Source organism: Babylonia areolata, chromosome 29, assembly GCF_041734735.1.
Source record: "Babylonia areolata isolate BAREFJ2019XMU chromosome 29, ASM4173473v1, whole genome shotgun sequence".
NCBI lineage: Eukaryota > Metazoa > Mollusca > Gastropoda > Neogastropoda > Buccinidae > Babylonia > Babylonia areolata.
Genome location: NC_134904.1, coordinates 40496648 through 40514645, shown reverse-complemented (window position 1 = coordinate 40514645; position 17998 = coordinate 40496648). Strand labels below are relative to the sequence as shown.

At 44.5% G+C, this 17998-nt stretch overlaps 1 protein-coding gene across 1 annotated transcript in view; it reads right to left on the bottom strand.

Annotated features, from left to right (window-relative positions):
- The window catches only part of LOC143302355 (uncharacterized), a 60622-nt gene that overhangs the window by 18149 nt on the left and 24475 nt on the right, over positions 1-17998 (bottom strand). Inside the window, 7 exon segments of the mRNA XM_076616997.1 lie at positions 3282-3369; positions 5031-5090; positions 5475-5612; positions 6690-6755; positions 7426-7808; positions 10030-10094; positions 14357-14448. Coding sequence (XP_076473112.1) covers positions 3282-3369; positions 5031-5090; positions 5475-5612; positions 6690-6755; positions 7426-7808; positions 10030-10094; positions 14357-14448 — 892 coding nt within the window.

The window sequence follows — 17998 nt, the reverse complement described above, 5'->3', positions numbered from 1 at the left end:
TGGCGCTGCGTACAGGACACATGTAAAGGGAGAATCAGCACACCGCTTGACTACCGCAATGGTGCGGTCCCCAATGTAAAATATGACCACAACCACCCTGCCAACCCAGCTGACGTCCAGAAGCAGAAAAGTGTTGCTGAGATGAAAGAAAGAGCCGCTGCTACCGATGCACCACCTCGAAGGTTAATTGGTGAAATGATGGCAAATTTGACTGATGAGACGCTGACCAATTTGCCACAGAGATCATCACTCAGGCGAACAATTCAGAGAAAACGGAAAAGAGATGATGCCTTTCCCCCTCTGCCACGAAATTTGGAAGACTTCGAAATTCCGGAACAATTCAGAGACGTTCTAGTTGGAGGCACTCAAGTTAGGTTTCTATTGCATGATACAGGTGACGCTGATAATGATGTTGAAGAAGAAGAAAACCGGTTGAAACGCATTATCCTCTTCAGAACCGACGAAATGTTGCGGTTTATGACTGCAAACTCTAACTGGATGGCCAACGGCACGTTCAAAGTAGCACCACAACTGTTCTTTCAGCTGTACACCATTCATGTCATTAAAGGCAACCATGTCTTCCCATGCTTGTATGCTCTTCTGGCAGGAAAGAACAGACGGACATATGATGAAATGTGGCGCCTTATCAAAATGTACGCACCAAATCTGAACCCACGGTTTTGCATCCTTGATTTTGAACTGACAGCCAAAGCCGCAATCATCGCGGCGTTTCCAGACATCGAGGTGAGAGGATGCTTCTTCCACTTATGCCAGTCAATCTGGAGAAAGATACAGGATCTTGGGTTACGACTCACCTATACCGACGACGAAGACACCCGGCTGTACTGCCGCATGCTCGCATCATTGGCATTTTTATCACCAGAGAAGATCACAGGGCATTTCGAGAAACTGCAGGAAGACATGAGTGAAAGAGACATGGACCCATGCTTGGGTGAACTCTATGACTACTTTGAGGACAATTATGTTGGAAGATTCCGCCGTGGGAGAAGACGGGACCCAAATCCCACGCGGGCCCCTCCACGTTTTTCTCTCCAGTTTTGGTCAGTTCGAGACAGGAACCAAGTCGATCTCCCGCGTACAAATAATAAACTGGAAGGCTGGCACAGGGGCTTGCAATCAATGTTTGACGGCCCGAATCCATCCATCTGGAAATTCATCGCCGGAATCCAAAAAGAACAAAGTCTGCAGCACGGTGTTAAAATTCAAATGGAAGGAGGTCACCCTGGCCCAACGTCAAAGAAACATTTCTCGGCCATCAATAAACGACTCCAGACGCTCATCCAGTCGTACGAACAGGCTGAAGACAACGAGGACGGGGATGGTGATGAAGAAGGTCAGGTTCCTTTCTTACGGTCAGTGGCCAGAAACATTGAATTCAATGTGTGTTGAACCAATCGTGACATTTGACAACAGCCATATTGTTTTAGGAATAAGACGATCAAAGGGAAAATATTGTGTGCACCTGTTTGTTGTGTGTGTGTGTGTGTGTGTGTGTGTGTGTGTGTGTGTGTGTGTGTATAAATTTCAAACAATCTATGCATTCTGCGTGTGTGTGTGTGTGTGTGTTTATGTAATTCAGTACTGCTTTTACTACCAGAGATACTATGTGCTCAATAAATTAAAAATCATCAAACAGTCTATGCATTCTCTGTGTGTCTGTGTGTGTTTATGTCATTCAGTATTGCTTTTACTACCAGATATACTATGTGCTCAATGTCATTGCCTTTTATTCAGTATTGCTTTTGGTACAAATATACTAAACACTTGATAAGGAGAGAGGGAAAACGTGCGACAATGCTGCACGCGCGGAAGTGTTACTCGCGGAAGTGTTACTCGCGGAAGAGTTACTCGCGGTAGGGTTACACTCGCGTTACTGTTGCACACGCGGAAATGTTACTCGCGGAAGTGTCACTCGCGGTAGGGTTACACTCGCGTTAGTGTTACACGCGGCAGTGTTACACGCGGTAGTGACGCTCGCGGTAGTGACCCGCACCCCATACACACACTCACACTCACACACATACAGAAATGCAAATGACACAGACAGACAAGTCACAAAACCACACACCACACCACCACCACCACACACACAGATACTGTATCAACTGTATGTACCATAAAGTTCGGTCTATTAAGCGCACTGGTATATAAGCCACACCCACTAAATTTTGGAAAAAATTGAACTTCATACATACATAAGCCGCACTGGCTTATAAACCGCACTTATTTCTGGTACCGGAACACATACTGATACTACAGAAAAGCTGCCAATACTGTAGGTTATGAAATAAACACAAGCGGGAACAACACAAAGAAAAGCAAGCAAAAATACTGCTTGTGCCACAAAAGAAAAATAAATAAATAAACGCAATGAAAATAAGATCTATAATTTAGGGATAGTCACATTTATTCAACGTCATCCTGCTCACTGAATCCACTGAAATCTTCGTCTCCAGTGTCCGAGTTGAACAGAACCAGCACAGCTTCCTCCACCATCTTGTCACTGACTTCAGCCTCGCTTTCACTTCATGAACATGAACGCAAAGTAGAGGTCGCTGCTGGTTCGCCGATTGCACTGTCGTCTGCTAGGTCGATCACCTTCAATTTGAAGGCTGCATCATAGGCATTATGTCGCATTTTCGACATGATGAGGGTGTACGCTTGAGCAGAGTAGAACTGAATGCTGATCTGAAGGCTTTAATGTGTGGGGATTTGATTTATAAAACGTGAACAGTTAGCACACTATCTTCCAAAAATTCTTGGACTGAAATCATGATTTTGGTGAGTTGAAGGGCAGCTAAGAATAGACGAGAACGTGATACTCCTGGGATCGTTAAAATCCTCAAAAAAGCCGCATCATTGTATAAGCCACAGAGGTTGAAGCTGGGGTAAAAAGTCACTGCTTATAGACCGAACTTTACGGTATTACTCTTTTTTGTTACAACAGATTTCTCTGTGTGAAATTCGGGCTGCTCTCCCCAGGGAGAGCGCATTGCTACACTGAGAGCGCCACCCATTTTATGGTATTTTTTCCTGCCTGTAGTTGTTTTTTTTCCATTTATTTTCCTATCGAAGGAGTGGCTTTTTCTACAAAAGCATGGAAAGTTTAGAAATAAGTTTCTCATAATTTCTAATAAAACACACACACACACTCTTCCACCCACCCACTTTCCATCCATTTTTTTTATTGCCACACTCATCCAACACTACACATAAACACACACACACACACACACACACACACACACACACACACTTACGGAGCGACAGGTTGCCTCGTCCAGATCCACAGTCATCATGACCTCTTTCAGCTTAGCACTGATGGTCAGCTTCACCTTTTCCTGTTCACTGAAAACACGACACTTTCTGTGACGCTGACCTGCTTGTTCACTGATTTATCACTCTATGACACTGACCTAATTGTTTATTTATCGTCCTTTGCTTAAAGCCCAGCTGACCAGAGGGTCACATTATCAATATCATCAACCCTGTAACACGGAAAAAAACACCAAAAAACCCACAACAACCTTCAATAAACAAACAAACAAACATATCAACACTTGAAAATCATATGTATGTACATAAACCTAGGCATTGACCACTATGTCAAATTTTTACCTGAGGATTAAAAAAAAAGCTAATCTGATCATACCTAATTACATACATAATTATACCTAAATACATAATTATACCTAACATAAAAAGTATGTATACTAACAGGCACACAATTAACACCAACATGGGGCAGCAGACCACTCACACACAGTCCAAGGTACTAAAAAGAATACTCTCTCGCACACTGCTCTTAACTTAACTGCTGCTGAGTATCCTCATCAGTGAAATATTGTTGCCTGAAATAAGATAGTGTCTACGGGTCAAGGCATTAGTCACTGTTCTTTTTTTTGTTCTTTTTTTTTTGGGGGGGGGGGGTTGCTGCCCCATCATCTGCACTGTTTCAGTGGCATTACTCCCACGCCGCTCATTTAGATTCCCCCATACACGGCCACACCCGGGTTCGTCCGTCGCAGTTCCAGAGTCAGCAGTCCACAGGGAGCCATCGATGTTAATCACTTTTCTTTATTTGGGCTACTTTCTTCCTGGAGTTTCTTTCTTTCTTTTTTTCCTTCTATTCATCAATTTCATTATGACTATGCTGCTGCTAATGGTGATTATCATGACTATTGCTATTATCATTTTGTGTTCAGTAAAATCAACTACACCACTTAAAAGCAGACAAGAAGTGTACTAGCACTAGTTCATGCCACAATGATTCATTTTGATTTTCCTTCTGGTTCAGCAGTCAAGGCGTTAATAGGAGGAGTTTGTATTATACTCCATGTTTCGTGATACATATACTTACCATGTCAAACTGATGCAAACTAGGCCTATCAGTTTGCTCTGCTTGGCCAAATTTCACGCGGCTAACAGTGAAAAGATGCCCCTTTTTGCCCGGTCCGCTCTTAGCCAATCAAACGCCTCTAAAAGCTATAAGCGCTGAATCATTCCTTTGGCCAAGGCTCTCCACGCCATCTTGTCAGGTTTTCGCTCTGTCTCGTCTTATGCTTTTTTTGGCTATTAAGCGTATTCATTTGGCCTTATTTTGCTGCATGTGGCTTGTCTGTATATTATTCTTACATTCTGTGTACTCGATACGACTCGGCCCCCTCGATTCGTTCGTTTTTTTCAGAACTTGAACAGTGCTCTGGGCTCTCACCGTCTGCACTGCAGAACCCTCAGGAGGTGCTGCCAGAAGTCAGTCCTTCACATTCAAGCTAATACAACATTTCCGCAGCACTCAGGCATTCTGAACAGTGTCCAGTAAGGAATGGAAAACGAGCCAAGAATTCTCTCCCTTCCTTCTTTTGTTAAAAACGTTTCTGAAACTCCATTATGCGCACAAGGTAATAAAAGGCAATTAATTTTTGCTATTATTTCAAGAGCTATTCTATGCCACCACTGCTGCATGGCAGATAACATCCAAAGCATCTGTCAAGAACCGTCTCACTTACTTTTCGTTGGAGAAATTCAAATTGGCTGGGGCGAAGATCTCCACACCTTCTATCAAGTGCCTGAAACAAGACCATGATGTTGCTGAGATACAAATCTCATTGAGGTGAACACCAAAAACCATCTGTGGCTCATGCAATGTACTTGACTTGTGTTTATGATCATGACTGGCACACAGTAAGCTCCTCCCATCGCTTCAACTTGTAATCAAGTACACAGATCAAATCAAATCGCTACAGCTAAGCCAACCCAAAATGGACTTTTTATTTCTTTACATGTAATATAGAACAACAAACAACTTCATCAACCAATATGATCAACCAATCAACCAATCCGATCAACCAATCAACCAATCCGATCAACCAATCAACCAATCTGATCAACCAATCAAAGTGTCAGGGGAAGAAGGGAGGAAGCAAAAGCAAGAACAAAGGGAGCTCACTCACCAAGCAGCCAGACGAGTCTGGTTGGAGTGGTCTACCTTGGAGCGGTAGTACTCCACCCAGGTGTGGGTCAGGCCGTCAGGCAGGTACTTGGTCTGCTCTGCCTGGTGCACCGCCCGGTCCACACTGTGTATCGCCGTCCTGTGGAACACGAGAGATATCAGGGAGGGTGTACAGGCCCACTTGAGTCAGGACTCCCTGCTTATTTTTAGCAATGGCCAAGTGCGCATGCACACCTCCATTTTCTTTTTTCTTTTTCCAGGTCACCGAAAGGCTAAAATTTTGTCCAGGAAATCGCTGTTTTGACAAAAGGTTTTGGAACATTTTCCCTGACTATTTTTGCAAGTTTACAAGATATATTTGGTTTTATAATTGCACCCATTATTTGCTTTTGTCTTCTATGTTTACTGTGAGCATGTTTCTTGTCACATCTCTGCCATGACATATTTGAACTGATCCCTTTATAGAATCTGCTGAAAACATCAGAACAAAGGCAGTGCAAGAGCATGCTTCTTGTCATATCTCTGCCATGACATATTTGAACTGATCCCTTTATAGAATCTGCTGAAAACTTGTCAGAACAAAGGCAGTGCAAGAGCATGTTTCTTGTCACATCTCTGCCATGACATATTTGAACTGATCCCTTTATAGAATCTGCTGAAAACATCAGAACAAAGGCAGTGCAAAGCCAGTTACAGCAGTGGGCTGCCCATGACATCATGTGACCTGCTTCTTGCTCTGCAAGCGACGAAAGGTCCACCACGAAAGCAGGCCTGCACATCCTCCCTGTTGACAAACCACCCTTCTGTTCTTCTTTCCTGTTCTTACTCCGTCACCCTGTCTCCAGATGTAGAGATATGGGAAGATATACCTACGCTGTGTATCAGTCCTGTGGGACACAGAGATATTGACAAACCACCCTTCTGTTCTTCTTTCCTGTTCTCACTCTGTCACTCTGTCTCCAGATGTAGAGATATGGGAAGATAGATATACCTACACTGTGTATCACAGTCCCCCCCACACAACCCCCCCCCCCACCCCCCTTTACTTTTCTTTCAGTTCTGGTTTGTTCTTGAGAGCCTGGATATGTTCTTGAGAGCTGGATACATAAAAGAAAAAAAAACACAGAAAAAGCATGTCTGCTTAAAATATTACTCTCAGGAAATAGAAATAATCCATTTGAAATTAGCTGCAGCAAACGCAAAACACACCACTCACCACATGGCTTGCACAGACACAGGTTTGAAGAGGTAGGCCTTGTCATCCATAACGATGGCAAAGCCCCTGAAATGCACGTCACCAGTGGGAAGAGTCACACAGCCAAATCATTAACAGTCGATACGTATCCCCTACAATAAGTACATCTGATGTCTTCACAAACTGTATCCTGTCAAATCACTGTCTCGTGTCCTCAATTTCAAGTTTCAACCATCATGAATCGCTGGTATGCAGTCAAATAACAATGTCTGATGTCCTTAGTTTTTTTTTAGTTGCAACATACAGACAAATGACAGGGAGCTGTTACAGTGTGACTGAGTGAGAGAGAGAGAGAGTGTGTGTGTGTGTGTGTGAGAGAGAGAGAGAGAGAGAGAGAGAGAGAGAGAGAGAGAGAGAGTGCATGCGTGCGTGCGTGTGTGTGTGGGTGTGTGTGTGTGAATGTGTGTGTGCGTGCACACGCACAAGTGCATGTGTGCTTGAATGCATGTGCGTGTGCTATGTCGGAAAATCCTTAATCTGTCCCTCAGTACGTCAAAACAAAGAACATGTATGTAAAGGAATTCACACACATATGTGCACAAACACACACATCAAGACACAAACACACACACTTCTCCACAGACACACACACACACCAACTAACAACCCAAAATACCCACCTAACACACACACACACACACACACACACACAAAACCCCCCACCGATCCCCCCCCCCCACCCCTTTAAAACACTTACCCATCCCCGTTGAGCCGAATCTTCATCCCCATCCAGATGGGAAGCACCATGCCGATGGCCGCCAACCCCATGCCACCACCGCCACCGCCCCCTCGGCCCTCAAAGTGACTACTGCTGTGTGACGACCCCCCCATCGACCCCCCTGAGGCACCCCCTCCCCCACCCCCTCCCCCAGGCACCGTCAGGACCGGGGAGCTGGGAGGAGTGGCAGGGGTGGAGGAGGAGGCAGGGGAGGCGGTGGCGGTGGTGGTGGTGGTGGGGTGGAGGGTGGTGGTGCAGTCCAGGCCGAGGAGGACACACTCCTCCGTGTCCTGTCTGCCCGTGGTGGACACCAGGGCCATGTAGCGGTGCTCGTTCTCCTGCTGGCTCTCCAGGCGGATCGCCTGTGTGCAGGGGGGGGGGGGGGGGGGGGAGATAAAACACACAGCTTGACATAGTGTGCAGGCCTTCTTCAAACAGGGGGAGATAAACATGCAGAATGGCATTGTGTATGTAGTGTACAAGCCTTCAGCAGACTGCAGAACATCTGGAAATCATCAGCCTTGCAGGCAAACACAATACCTACAATCTATCAATCAAATATATATACCAAGTTCTCCTGTTGGCTCTCCAGTGTACAAGCCTTCAGCAGACTGCAGACATCTGGAAATCATCCGTCTTGCACAAGACCAACAACAAACAGAAAATCTTTTAATCAAACATCCACTCAGTTCTCCTGCTGGCTCTCCAGGTGGATAGCCTGCAGGCAGGGGGAGATAAAACACACAGCTTGACATGGTGTTCAAAGTGTACAGGCCTTTCAAACAGACTGCAGAACATGTGGAAATCATCCGTCTTGCAGGCCAACACCAAAGTGAAAATCTACAAATCAAATGTCCGCTCAGTTCTCCTCTTCACTCTCCAGACGGATCGTCTGCAGGCAGGGGGAGATAAAACACACAGCTTGACATGGTGTTCAAAGTGTACAGGCCTTTCAGACTGCAGAACATGTGGAAATCACTGGCCTTTCAGACCCAACACCAAACTGAAGATCTACGAATCAAATGTCCACTCAGTTCTCCTCTTCACTCTCCAGACGGATCGTCTGCAGTCAGGGGGAGATAAAACACGCAGTCTGACATGGTGTATATAGTGTACAGGCCTTTCAAACAGACTGAGGAACATGTGGAAATCATGTCTCGCAGGCCAACACCAAACTGAAAAATCTACAAATCAAATGTTCCCTCAGTTCTCCTGTGGGAGAGGTGGACGGCCTGCATGCAGGGGGAGATAAATTTTGTATATATATTAAAAAAAAAATTTTTTTAAAAATGCTGAAGGTTCCTTAGCGTTTTAAGGTCATCAGGGCAGTGAAATTATATTCAATGGAGATAAACGTTAAAAATATTTCAAAAAGTTAAAGGTCCCTCAGCCTGTTACATAATCTACGCAGTAAATTTATATTCAATTTATATTCACGGGAGATGAAAGAAGATAAAAAAAGTTAAATGTCCCTCAACCTTTAATGATCACCGGGGCAGTGAATTTAGATCCAAATGTAACACACAAAAAAAGATTAAAAGTTCCTCAACCTTTTATGATCACTGGGCAGTGAATTTAGATCCAAATGTAACAAAAAAAGAAAAGATTAAAAGTTCCTCAACCTTTTATGATCACTGGGCAGTGAATTTAGATCCAAATGTAACAACAACAAAAAAGAAAGAAAAAAAGATTAAAAGTTCTTTAGCCTTTTAAGACAAGTGGGGCAGTGATCTTATATCAACTGGTGATAGATGCTGAAAAGCAAAAAGGTGAAAGGCCCTCTATTCTTTCACAGCTATTGAGGAAGTGGATATATATCCACCGTCTATCTAGGGCTCAGCATCGGAAGGCAAGACACAATCCGCTCCTCCCACCATTTTGACCCTCCCCAACTGAAGTCCGGTGACCATTCACACCATCTGGGTGCAGTGAAGACAATCAGAGTAAAGTGTCTTTTGGGGATTAACCTGCAGCTTTACATACTGTCTAATATCACTTCCAGTGAAAAGACGTTAAACTAAAGAATGAACGAATAGTGTCATTGTCACTTTTAGAGTCCACCGGGCAGACCATGCATGCATGTGTGTGTGTGGGGGGGGGTGGGGGTGGGGAGGTGCATGCGTGCGTGTGTGTGCATGTGTGCGTGCGTGTGCATGTGTGTGTGTGTGTGTGTGTGCGCATATCCACTGGGCAGACCATGCATGCATATGTGTGTGTGGGGGGAGGGGGTTGGGGGGGGTGCGTGCATGCGTGCGTGTGTGTGTGCATGCATGCGCATGTGTGTGTGTGTGTGTGTGTGTGTGCATGGTTGCGTGCATGCATGCGTGTGTGTATGATGAAAGACAGAGAGACTTAAATTTTCATGTGGTTCATTTAATGTTAGTGCTTGTATGTTCTTATCACTGCATTTCTGCTATTCTTAGTGTATGCCTGAGTAGACACTAAAACTTTCCCTGCAAGGGCTAATAAAATGATACTGTGTTGTATTGTGTTGTGTTGTGTAGTATAGAGTTGTTTTGTGTTGTGTTGTATTGTATCGCACTGCATTGTATTGTATTGTATTGTAGTGCACATTTTGCATACCACTTTGATCTTGTCTTCAGGCCGCAGAAGGTACAGCATGGACTGCAAGTGGCGTTGAATCTCTCCTGCAACCATCAACATTCTGTGATCAGCATGCCAAATCAAATCAAATCAAATAAAATCAAATCAAATCATGCTACTTTTAGCCCAGCCAACTGAATAAAGGGTCATTTCAGGGCTGAACCCCCCCCCCCCCCCCCCCCCTAAAAACCTATCAGTTCTTAAAACCAGTCAGAAAGAAACATAAATAACCTTAAAAAGTCAGCTGAAATAAATTTCAAAAAGACCACATCAACATTGGCCATGCGAAATGTGTATCGAGTTTTGAATTTTTTTTATTTCAGCAAACTAAATGTTATGTTTTTGATAAGAAGTGTGTGCCTTCCTGCATCTAACTATTACATAACTTGAAACAGAAAAAAGACGGGCGCAATAGCCAAGTGGTTAAAGCGCTGGACTTTCAATCTGAGGGTCCTGGGTTCGAATCTCGGTGACGGCGCCTGGTGGGTAAAGGGTGGAGATTTCTCCGATCTCCCAGGTCAACATATGTGCAGACCTGCTAGTGCCTGAACCCCCTTCGTGTGTATGCGCAAGCAAAAGATCAAATACGCATGTTAAAAATCCTGTAATCCATGTCAGCGTTCGGTGGGTTATGGAAACAAGTACATACCCAGCATGCACACCCCCGTAAGCGGAGTATGGCTGCCTACATGGCGGGGTAAAAACGGTCATACACGTAAAAGCCCACTCGTGTATATACGAGTGAACGTGGGAGTTGCAGCCCACGAACAAAGAAGAAGAAGAAACAGAAAAAAAAAACTCTCCAAGATGAATCACATCCAGCTATTGGGGATTTTTTTTAGATGCTCCCCTCCGGTTGTCGGAGCACAAGTATTGGGGCCAAAACCAATCAGTTCATCAACAGCGTTTTCCCCAAAGCAGTCAATGCCCTGTCTCTCAAACCAACCCAAAATGTTTGAAGAAAATTGTGCAGTCAGCAACAATTTACCTGCAGATTTACTCATCAGCCCTGCCCACATGTAATGTGTGATGTGCAATGTATGTTCAAATGTGCGTGTCCGCATGTGTATGTGTGCGTGTGTGTGTGTGTGTGTGTGTGTGTGAGCGCGCACGCATGTGCGTGAGTGTGTATATGCATATGTGTTTAAAATCCTACTGTAGATGCGTTTATATGTGATTTTCCATTTATGTTTGTACCTTGTATGTACTACTACTCCTCCTCCATTATGACTTGTGACCCTGGTTCACCAGGTAATAAAGACCAGTTCTACTCCATGTGCCAGGTGAATGACACAGCACAGTCAAACCTGACCGTAAATCAACCGGCATCAACTGAAAGACACTCACCCAGATTTATTCTACACTGTCACACATACTGACTGCTGTGTGTATCATCATATAGCGTTTCATAATGGGCACAGGTTATATATCTGTTGTTGTTTTTTTGTTGTTTTTTAAACATCATTTAACAGCTCACCACAGTTTCCTGACTTACCTTTCCTTTATCAATCATCTCATTTTATTTCATCTTGTTTAGTCATACAGTTGCATTTCAATCTCATACCGCTCTTTCATAATAATAATAATAATAATAATAATGAAACAGGAACAAGTTGCATGAAAGCAGTGTTTGTGAGTATTGGAAATATCATCATAATCATCGGGTTGACAGGTGTGTAAGTAGTGGTTGTAATTGATCCAGCTTTACAGGAAAAACATAGCGCACGCACACACACACAAACATACACACACACACACACAAACACACACACACACACACACACACATTAACGGTGAACATGCTGTTTAGACATGGGTTACACATCCTGTCTTCATGTATGTATGAAATCAAATGAAAACAAATGAAACAAAAAAACAAAAAACAAAAAAATCAAAACCTATTAAACAAAGAAATCATCCCTGTACATGTATGTACGTGATACACAGTACAGTGGTACCCAGCAGGCTTTGCCAAGAGAGAACAACCACACACCCACTTCACTCCTGCTCCTATAGTTCCCGTTTCCTGTATACTGTTTGCTTCCATAATCAACTTGGCGGGTGATCTTACATAATCAAGTCTATTGGGGTTTTGTTGTAGACAAACCAAATCAAAACTTTCTGCTAATGATGATTTAGAGAGAGAGAGAGAGGGGGGGGGGAGAGAGAGGGAGAGAGAAAGAAAGAGAGAGAGAGAGAGCGAGGGGCAGTGGGAGGATGAGGGGAAGGGGGGGGGGATGAGGGGGGTGGAGAAGGGGAGATCAGCTTATCAGAGCCAGTTTCTGACACTGACGATGATGATGATGACACTTTACTGCCTTGCCTCAGGGCCAAAATGATGGCTATTTATGGAGGGGGTTGGGGGGGGGGGGGGCAAGAGAATGTAAACAAGGTCACACACAGCTGGGGGCACACCGCAATGAGAAGAGAAACACAGACATAAACATGCACTGACAGGAGGACGAGAGAGAGACAGGAGAACACAGAGAGGGAGACACAGAGAAAGGGGGGTGGGGAGACAGAGGGGGGGGGGCAGACAGGGAGAGAGAGAGGGAGACATATAGAGGGAGACACAGAGAAAGGGGGGTGGGGAGACAGAGGGGGGGGCAGACAGGGAGAGAGAGAGAGGGAGACATATAGAGGGAGACACAGAGAAAGGGGGGGTGGGGAGACAGAGGGGGGGGCAGACAGGGAGAGAGAGAGAGGGAGACACAGAGAAAGGGGGGAGGGGAGACAGAGGGGGGGGAGGGAGACAGAGGGGTGGGGCAGACAGAGAGAGAGAGGGGGAGACACAGAGAGGGAGACACAGAGAAAGGGGGGTGGGGAGACAGAGGGGGGGGCAGACAGGGAGAGAGAGAGAGGGAGACACAGAGAAAGGGGGGAGGGGAGACAGAGGGGGGGGAGGGAGACAGAGGGGTGGGGCAGACAGAGAGAGAGAGGGGGAGACACAGAGAGGGAGACACAGAGAAAGGGGGGTGGGGAGACAGAGGGGTGGGGCAGACAGGGAGAGAGAGAGAGGGAGACACAGAGAAAGGGGGGTGGGGAGACAGAGGGGTGGGGCAGACAGAGAGAGAGAGGGGGAGACACAGAGAGGGAGACACAGAGAAAGGGGGGTGGGGAGACAGAGGGGGGGGCAGACAGGGAGAGAGAGAGAGGGAGACACAGAGAAAGGGGGAAGGGGAGACAGAGGGGGGGAGGGAGACAGAGGGGTGGGGCAGACAGAGAGAGAGAGGGGGAGACACAGAGAGGGAGACACAGAGAAAGGGGGGTGGGGAGACAGAGGGGTGGGGCAGACAGGGAGAGAGAGAGAGGGAGACACAGAGAAAGGGGGGTGGGGAGACAGAGGGGTGGGGCAGACAGGGAGAGAGAGAGGGAGACATAGAGAGAGAGAGAGGGAGACATAGAGAGAGAGAGAGAGGGAGACACAGAGAAAGGGGGGTGGGGAGACAGAGGGGTGGGGCAGACAGGGAGAGAGAGAGGGAGACATAGAGAGAGAGGGAGACATAGAGAGAGAGAGAGAGGGAGACACAGAGAAAGGGGGGTGGGGAGACAGAGGGGGGGGGGCAGACAGGGAGAGAGAGAGAGAGACACAGAGAAAGGGGGGAGGGAGACAGAGGGGTGGGGCAGACAGGGAGAGAGAGAGAGAGAGAGAGAGATAGAGAGAGAAAGAGAGAGAGAGAGAAAGAGAGAGAGAGAGAGAGAGAGAAAGGGGAGAGAAAGAAGGAAAGAGTAAGAGAGAAGGAGTGTGGTGGGAGGGAAGAGATGGAATGGAGGGGGGTGGTGAGTGGAACTGGAAGAGAAAGGCAGAAAGACAGAAAAGGCTCAACTAGCAAGAACATGCTTCAATTTTTTTTTTTTCTTGAAGACAAATGTTTTGACAAACCATGGCCAGGAGTCCTAAGCACTACCACAGACTGCAACAGAGACAAAACAAACAGAGAGTGGCTCCACCAGAACACCCAACTTCAGCTGGTCAACACACTAAAAAAAAAAAAAATATATATATATATATATACTGATAATAATTCCCAGCAAATGTTTTCAGTACACTTTTTTTTAAATCCCCCCAAAACAACGATCAGAACTGATCTGTTAACTGTGTGCTGAACTTATTCAGAAATCATGAGTTTTCAGAAGAAAGTGGCAAACTCACTGCACACAGGAACACACGAATCAAAGAACATGTTTAAAAGGATTCACACACACACACACACACACACACACACACACACACACACAGAAACCCCTGCCAAAAACCCCCAACAAAGCACATACAGATGCAACAGCACCACACAGAAACGCTCACCTCCATGGTTCTTTCTGGAGGTCTTACGGTTCAGGTCGTTGTGAGGCAGTATCAGAGCCGCCCCTTTCACTGTGAAGTAACTCTCACTTAAACTGAAACAAGGATAACAACCAGTGCTGTTCTGAACAAGGAATTACACAGAACACTCAAACAACAATAACTTAACGCTCAAATCTTCTTCTGATTAAATTATTTGACATCACCTAAATCATCCATCAATCATATCTAAGAAACAGCAGAATCAAGTAGATATTGGGGAGGAGGGGGGGGGGTCTGACAATGTCATCAACTTACCATCTAAAGATATTGGCCATAGTTTGATCAAAAGCTAAGGTTTTCATTTTACAACATCCAGGGATACGTTTGAGTGGTATCTTATCAAACACTGCACATCATGATCAATGCTATCTGCAACCTGATTATAAAGAGGGTTTAGGAATGCTGACAATGAATCCCTGGCAATATTATCATCCCAATATGACTGCAGGTGCATGCATGCAGGCAAGCAGGAAACTGTTCATTCAAAGATAAAACTTAAACAACACAGATGCTTCTCTCTTCAGAAAAGAAAAAGGCGATATCCAAAAACAGCTGATGAAACAAGCCCAAAACAGCACCATACTTACTAACACAGTAACAGTTATCACTGCATCAACAGTGCAATAGACATTGTTCCCCTTCTCAGTACAATCAACGCACCACGACAAATGCAACAGCTGAATGGTTAAAGCGTTTTGTCTTTCAGTCTGCGGGTTCTGGGTTCAATCCCAGTATCAGTGCCTGGTGGGTTGAGGGTGGAGATTTTTCCAATCTCCCAGATCAACTCATGTGCAGAGCTGCTGGTGTTTTAATTTTTTTGTGAGTTATTAACACATGCAGAAGATCAAATACACATGTTGACGATTCCATAGTCCATGATGTCAGTGTTCAGTGCACACCCAGCATGCACATCCCCCCAAAACAGGGCGTATGGCTGCCTACATGGCAGGGTAAAACCAGTCACACATGTCAAAGTCCACCTGTAGATACAAGTGAATGTGGGAGCAGCAGCCCACGAAAAAACAGGGAGGTGGGGTGGGGGTGGGAGGGGGGGGGGGTAAAAAACAAAGTCCTTCTGTTCCTGATTTCTTGGAAGAGAAAGAACAGTCACCTCACTCATTCAGAACTACCAGCGAAAAGACGTTAAACTAAAGAACGAACGAACTACCAGCAGAAGTAAAAACACTGATAATGAAGAAAATGATGGTTATAACCATACCTACAAATGATATATTTAGAAGACATTTTTCAATAATCATGATTAAAAAAAAAAAATAATGATAATAGAATAATACACCCACGCACGCACACACAGACACACGCACAATACTCAAAATCAAGAAAAAAAACAACATAATTTAAAATAATTATTAAAAAAAGGAGAACATAATAAGAATGATGATAATGGTAGTTATGACCAAAGTAATGATAATTCAAATGATAAACACAATAAAAATAATGATGATAATATCACAATTTTTTTTGTTTGTTTGTTTGGGGTTTTTTTGTTTCCTTTTCATGTGACCATTATGCTTTCTTAAACTTCCAGACAAAGACTCAGGGTATTCAATAGAATTTTTCTTTTTTCTTATATATATATATATATGTGTGTGTGTGTGTGTGTGTGTGTGTGTGTGTGTGTGTGTGTGTGTGTGTGTGTGTACATATACATATTATATATTTGTGTGTTTGTGTTCATGTTTGTGTGTGTGTGTGTGTGTGTGTGTGTGTGTGTGTACACATATGTGCGTGTGTGCATGCGCAGGTGCATGCATGTGTGTGTGTATGCATGTGTGTGTGTGCGTGTGTGCGTGTGTGTTTGTGTGTGTGGGTGTCTGTCTGTCTGTCTGTCTGTACTTTTTTCTATATTTATTCACACAAAAAAAAAAAAAAAAAAAAAAAAACAGAGAGGCAAGGGGCCTGAGTGTATAGAGGATGGGACACAGGGACTGAAGAAATGAAAAAGAAAGAGACAGAGAGAGAGACAGACAGACAGACAGACAAGACGAGACAATCTTTCTTCTTCTTTTTTTTCTGAGGATAATAGATAAGTATTGGAGTGGGTTTTTTTTTTACATCCATCCAGGGTCTACACTACACAATACTACACTGATTAAGTCATAAACATGGTAATAATAAGATACACAGAGAGAGAAAGAGAGAGAGAGAAAAATCAACATATACAGAAATATGCACAGTTCATCCAAACCTGCGCAAAAGAAAGAACAGAACTGGAAAGAAAAAGAAAGAAATAAAGAAAGAAAAAAATCTGTATTCCTCCATCAGTACACAAACACACACACACACACACACACAAAACCCAAAAGAAAAGAAAAACAGAAAAAAAGAAACCCCTGTCTGCTCCAGAAAAGAGGCCCCTGCATAGTCAACCTAAAATAAATGACATGTGAAAAAAATATTGAGTCAATCCAGTGCGTCCATTTCATGCTCACCCAAATTGGTGCACAGAGCTGAAAATCAAAGGCCTATGCATGCACAAGGAAATCAAACCAGTTCCTGGATGCATATCAACAAAAAGAAACAAAAATTTAGTAATAAAAGGTGGGGGGTGGTGGTGGTGGGGGGGGGGGGGGGTACGGTAGGACAGTTGCTGAAAGCTTCACTGGCAATTCTCACTCATGCAAAGGAAACTGTGCAAGTGTTACGTGTGTGTGTGTGTGTGCATGCATCGTGTGTGTTTTTGTGCAAGCATGTATATATGCACATGCATTTCTCTACATCTCTTCACACACACAAAAAAAGATTCATAAAATGCAAGAGCATAATTTACACAATCATGTACACTGTCTGGCAGTGTTAATGTTTTAAAGAAAGCAGACCACCTGTTCACTTATGTCAAATACATAACTATGCATTTCATAACTAATCAGTTTGTTCCTAACACATTACCACTGTCATGGTGATTACCATCATATCAACTGTTGTGGACCTGTTATATTGACCACACACACACACACACACACACACACACACACGTGCAGCAAACTCATCTCATTACCAGAGACAGTATCAACTGTCATGTTAGCTGGTTAAAAGAGGATGTCAGTAAAAAGACAAAACAGAATAGCACACCAACAAAAAACAAAAACAAACAAAAAAACAAAAAAAAACAAAAAAAGAAAAGAAAAAACAAAGAAGAAAAAACAAAAGTTTAAAGGCAAGAGCAACTGTTAGTGCCGCATAGCAAGTTCGGCAGCTGCTGCTGTTGTTGCCATGAGTAGCAGTGACGATTCATCAGTCAGACAAGACAGGGACAGTCTCTCTCTGTCATTAAGCAGGGTGATTAGGTGGTAATGAATCACCCCCCACACAGGCAGGGACCCCCCCCCACCCTCACCCCAACCCTCTGATCAGTTGTTACATATGACCCCCACAACAGCCCACCCCCACAGCTGCCGATGATAACACAGGGCAGGCACATCCTGCCCAGCACCAGACAATGATGGGCAGGAGGATAGGACAGGGAGGGGGAGCCAGTTTTTGTGAAAAAAGCAGGATCCCAACCTTTTTTGGTGGTGGCGGAAAGGGGTGGAGGGGGGCGGGGGGGTGTGGGGGAGAGTCCAAGCATTGAAACATGATTAC